This window comes from Lycium ferocissimum, chromosome 1 (genome assembly GCF_029784015.1).
Source record: "Lycium ferocissimum isolate CSIRO_LF1 chromosome 1, AGI_CSIRO_Lferr_CH_V1, whole genome shotgun sequence".
Taxonomy (NCBI): Eukaryota; Viridiplantae; Streptophyta; class Magnoliopsida; order Solanales; family Solanaceae; genus Lycium; species Lycium ferocissimum.
In genome coordinates, this window is record NC_081342.1 from 23,636,925 (window position 1) to 23,642,874 (window position 5,950).

A 5,950-nucleotide genomic window follows, 5' to 3' on the forward strand; every position below is an offset into this window, starting at 1 on the left:
AAAGGGCCACAACTTTTATGTTTAAGTTTTCTCAAATTATCAACTAATCAAGGAGTTACGGGTGCCCGAAGTAGGTTGGTCAACCACTTTCGTAATACGTACAAACTTTCAATTTTTTTGCTAAAACTCTAATGATACAAGTCTAATATGAGTTCTAAGATACGGGATGTTACACAACCGAGGTTGACAAGGACCATTCTGAAGGTATGCTCTTCTAATAACATCATGATGAGTTGGATGATAGTCCAAGATTGGAGTTCTTTCACCCGGATCATACTTTAAAGAACTCAAATGAAATTCTTGAGAAGAATGTAATTGTACTTTTGAATGGTTGGCATTTGCTTCCTGGTTAGGTTGACTATGAGACGCCAAAGTTAATTTTGGAACTTCGGTAAAATACTTCTTCTGAATGTTGAGATTGAATAGTAAAGTAAGAATTCCGTTAGAACTTGATAGAATTAAACAGGTATGTAGACAAGTTACCAGCAAAATACTTAAGCTCCATGTTTGCCAATGATAAATATATGTATCCAGTTGTTAGATTGGTTAAAGCACATCAATGGACAAAGACAGTTCTATCAAGACAGTTTGAGAATTGGTCTAATTAGGTTTACGATGACTTTGTTTGTCACTTTAATTAGGGTTAATCTTGAAAAGAAAATTGAGCAGTGATATGTAGGATTTGTTAGTTTTTCTTTAACATAAAGTTGTATTCCCTAATTACAACTTAAAACAATAATCTAGAAGTAACGAATGTGGTATATATTGCCTTATGTGTTTGGTATGATACATGACTTAGTTTTTCAGAAAATGTATATTGTGGCAATATGACCTTGCCATGTGAATATGTTGTATGAGTTTGCTTGCAATTTCTATGTTCAGCTCAGATTCGTTATTGATGTGCTCCCTTACAGTTTGGAAAAAGTAGTAAACCTCCCTGAGCATGAGAGCCACACAGGCCAGGGTTAACTACCATATACTTGCAAGTTTTAATTATTTGTCAGCGGGAGATGGCCCGCACTCCCCGCCCGGAATGGCAGTTCTGCGCATGTAGGGCCCTTGCTTGTACTTTTCAAGAAAATATTTACCTGTTAAACCAATTTTAAAAGGATTTCCTGTATGTTTAGGCTCTCAGTTTATCGGTCATTTTGATTGTCAGTTTATCAGTTAACCAGCTTTGGTATCAGTTCAGATTCTCAGTTAGTATTTGCAAATAATTATATCTTCTGAAATACATATTTTCCTCAGTGAGTTTTACACCAGCAGTTAGGGGTGGTCAATGAGACATATTGAGTTTTCTATCGGTGATAGTCTGAGAGGTCGTGCTTCAATATTTACTAAATATGTTCTTGTTATTGTTGCAGGGGTGAGGGGAGTGGGGAATGCCTCTGTTTGTTTAAGTTGTGGTGAAATTTTTATGCGATGATAGTTTTAATATAAATTCAAATGGATTAAATAAATCTTTACTATTTTACACATGTATTGTCACCACATCCATGCAACTGCAGAATAGAAAAAAAAAATGCTAAAATCTAAATGCTGCTTCCATGGTTACAAGCCCTAAAAACAATTCACATCATCTGCAATAGGCAGTTGCATTATAAGACATTGTATTTGCCAAGTTTTTCCAAGAAGGTTTCTCCAACAGGAGATCCTTGTTTAACAAAAATGGCTGGATATCCAATTGGAGCTTCCACCCAAGCTTCAGAACCTTGTGTTGAATACAATTTTCCTGTCCAAATATGCTTCCATGAAGAGCTTTCTCCTATCGGGAAATAGGCCTTGACAGTTTCCTTGCCTTTGTCTAACACAGGTACCACTAGTATCTCTGTGCCAACTAGGAATTGCTCATATGTTAAACTTTGTACACGTTCATCTTCAGGATAGTGAAGGAAGAGATGTCGACAAATTGGGAGCCCTTTCTGAGAGGCTTCCTGAGTAATCCAAGTAAGTACGAACTCTTAGATGTTTTGATTTAAAATTCTAATTTTGAAATACCAATTCTATAGATATTGTATATTACCTTAACTAGTTGAATCCTGTAAAATTTCCATGCTTTGTAGACCTTGGCAAGACGTGCGAAATGTGACAGAGTCCTATTATTAGAGTAGAACTGGCTGTTGCAAGATGGCTTGTTACCCTGAATGAATGTTCAGAAATGGCAAAACGTGTCAAATCTTTCAGCATCAAGTGAAAAGAAAAGATAAAAAAACCAGGGAAATCTTGAAACTCACTTCATGTGTTCGAAACACGGTGGTAAAGGCAGCCAGTTCCATCCATCGCAATAGAAGCTCTTCACTTCTTCGATACTTAAAAAATGGTAAGTTTACTGCACAGTAGCCTCCAATGTCACTGTGATTAAGAGCGTATCCTGAAAGTCCTCCGCTAAGCAAGCCAATGACTGCACTCTTGATGCCATCATTTTTTTGCCAACTCACCATTTGGTCTCCCTCCCAAAATAGCATTGCCCATTTAGGAGTATCCCTATAACCAGCCCTCATAAAGAAGACCAAATTCTCCTCCGGATCTTCTCCCTCTTTACCTACATGCGAGCTTTTCCATTCGTCTACGAATTCCCTGTTGATTTTTGCCCATAATTCTGGATATCTATTATGTGCTGCAATTGGATCTTCACCTGGATAATTAAAAGGACTATATATTAGTACTTTCTTGGACATAAATGGTGGAGAAGTAGTAAACGACGTTGTACAACTAATTCGAGTGTTTTTCATTGGTGGCCGACCTGAATACAAGCAGGCATCGACAGGAAGGCCTTCGCCAAAATCTGCCATCCATCCTCTTACTCCATCATCTACCATTTCTTGGAGAATCTGCTTGAACCAATTTGCGGTCTGTGGATGTGTCAAATCCAACATCCCTACGTCAAATGCTGTATTGGGAACCATATACGGTTCCCCATTCTTGTCTTTTACTAAGATATCCAGCTTCTTTGCCTCCTCAAAATGGTGTCTTCGTACATTTGGCTTTTTATCTACCTGCAGTTTTGAAACCAAAACTTGTAAAGGTTGTGTACTAGAATTTCCACACAATAAATGATACTACTATAATTTATGATAAATACCGGAGCTAGACAAGGATTGCAATATGTCATCACTTTGATATGTTGCATATTAAGGTCTCGAATTAGTTGTTTCCACCTTGAGTATCTCGTTTCATCTGCTTCCCAATTCCACCAAAGTTGTGATCCAATGACTGTCTCTCTCTGCCCTACCCAATCCTGAATAAAGAGTATATGGAAAACATCTTACATACCTGGATAAATCATCTAATTATTGAATCAATTTGAGTATTCTTTCATTAAAATGATCTTTTGGTGTTAAACCAGGTAGGCTTACCTGCAACCAGAATGCTGATACTGGTACTTCATATCTTTGCATTTCATTCCAAATACTGCGGACGGTGTCCGTGCCACCTTGCATTCCCACCACTGCACCAGAAATAATCCACTCCGGAAGAAGTGGGGGTCTACCAGTGCTTCCTGTGAAACATTCAATAATCTCTGAAGGTGAGTTCCCGTGCAGTATCTGTCCTTCAAATGAGTCCCCATGTAACTGCAACAATATTTTAAAGAGCACAAAAATATGAGCGCAAGTGATCATTATGAAATGTGAACAAAATCTACATTTGAACATGAGTTTCTAGATTCTTCCTTTCATATTATCTGCTTTAACACAACATGTAGTGAGATTATTTTTCTGCTGCTCTTAATGTTCTTTTTTATATGGTATGAGATAAGATTGTCTACACTTGTGTGTTTAAGAGAAAATACAAGTTTTGTGCAGCAGATAATTCAGATAATGCCTAGTTAACATTATCTGAAAGTGTGCCACCAAGATTTAAGCTTGAAGTACACTATAAATATTTGAGAGGCAGGAATTGTGGAAAGTCACCTGTATCTGGATTCTATCATCTTTTGTTAGATCAAACACTGAATAGTTGTAACCCTCCAAGTACATTGACCTCATCTTTGATGTCATGTAGAATGGTGAAGGAGCATAAGTTGTGCTCCAGTCACCCCCTGCCCTACATGACACAATGGTTTATTTGAGTCTTTTGATTAGAAAAGAACTGGGTAACTATACCATTGATGTAGTTTTCACAATGGGTAGAGTCAGAAAGGTTTTCAACATAAATGGTGAATACATCGACAACCCCTTAAACAAGCTAGTAATTTTCATTTGGACACTCGAACTACCGCATATTCCAATTTACTGAACAAATGATAAAGTGTTTTCTATTAGACATTTTTTACTCAAATACAAGAACCCTTTATCATGTGTTCAGGTGCTCAATCATAAGATGTCGTAGTTCGGGCATTAAATGAAATGTGCTAACAAGTTTAAGGAGTTGTCGATGTACGTAACCTAAGTTTAATGCAGTGTCGATGGGAAAAATAAAAAATACCTGTAGCTAACTAAGTTGGCTGCAAAGGTAATAGGTTGATCACCTCTTCCAATCCCTTGTTCTTGAACAAAAATGGGGACCCTCTTTCCTTTGAAGTTCATATGAGAAAATTGCTCTCCAAAACCAAAGATTTTCTCATTTCTTTCACTTGAATATGTTACACAAATCCTATTATACCCATTCACTCCTGCACTACTTTTCATCACCAAGTTCTCCTCAGGTGATGAAACAATGACAGATTTTTTTCTTGATAGAAATCCACCAAACCACCCAGCTCTGCGTCTCCGAATTCGACTAAATTTTAGAGAAAAGCTTCGGTAACTTCTTGGAGAAACTCTTTGTGGAAGTTCTAAATCTGGTTTCCCAATTCTCACCTGGAAACCAACTTGGTTACATTCTTTCTGATCAAAGAGAAGCCAATATCTTGCACGAGTGGAAGTTTCTTTCTCTGAATCTTTTCTTCTTGTAAATCTAACCTTTTTCTTTCTTTTATTGACACCAAAAACTTTCCCTGTGATCATTAAAACAGGAAACAAGGGATTCTTTGACAGGGAAAATGATGGAAAAACTTGATCTTGATCATATTCGTGTATGATCTTAATGTCTTCAATGGTTTGATGATTAGTTATTGAATGAACATGTTTATCTTTAATGAGGAATGAACCTCTACTTTCTTCCACTTCAGTTTCAGCAATGGCTGCAGAAATGAAAGCTTCTCCAGGTATGGTGGACCATAAGGGCCTTGCAGGTTTAGACTTGTGAGATATTGAAAGAAATCCACCATCTTTTGATGACCAATTCAACTGGAAATCTATTCCAATGGCGTAGATCTGATGAGGAGGGAGTTTCTGAGAATTCAAGAATAAAGTTCCATATATTAATGGGAGTGACTTTGGGTTGGCAGGGAAAGGATTATTGAAATGTTTGTGATGCTTTTTTGTGATTTTCAAAGTTGCCATGTTGGGAAATAAAGTTCTATTCTAAATGCAATTATTTATACACATGTACATTGGTGTGTTTGGGGGGTTGTGGTATGTTGGCCCAAATTTTTCATTGGCTTATGAGATTCTGGTAGCTTTCTTGGTTGGAATATAGAAGTAATAGTTTTACCTTTCGGACATAAAATAGTCAAATTTCCTTTTTGAGCTAGCACATGTTTGGAAATGCTCCAAGTCTTATGAATGTGAACTGAGAAACTTTGACCGAATCCTCTCGTCTCTCTCTCTCTTGAGTGTTTTGTAGCTGGCACCTCTATAGTTTGGTAAAGACTTACCAGCAGCAGATCAGATCAGATCACCTTATTATGATTAAGTAATTTAATATAATAATTATTATATTAATTAACTATGGTTAATCGAAAAAGGTGTATGTGCAAACATTAACATGCATTTATTGATTTGGTGTAAATATCTAACACGTATAAGTTTTAACCTCTATAATTTCATTACAGGATTCACCCACTAACATTGTTTCTAAAAAGGAATGGATTTGTTGGAGTTTAAGTAGGCATGCTCTAATAAAGGCT

At 36.8% G+C, this 5,950-nt stretch overlaps 1 protein-coding gene across 1 annotated transcript; it reads right to left on the bottom strand.

The window, feature by feature from the left end:
- Positions 1-1,447: 1,447 nt before the first annotated feature.
- On the bottom strand, positions 1,448-5,659 carry LOC132052691 (uncharacterized). The gene is made up of 8 exons (XM_059444346.1): positions 4,426-5,659; positions 3,912-4,044; positions 3,357-3,572; positions 3,083-3,238; positions 2,744-2,996; positions 2,235-2,635; positions 2,024-2,140; positions 1,448-1,934 (listed from the first exon to the last, which is right to left on the bottom strand). Exons 1-8 carry the CDS (start codon positions 5,382-5,384, stop codon positions 1,599-1,601), a joined length of 2,571 nt encoding a protein of 856 aa, XP_059300329.1. The 5' UTR covers positions 5,385-5,659; the 3' UTR covers positions 1,448-1,598.
- Positions 5,660-5,950: the final 291 nt, after the last annotated feature.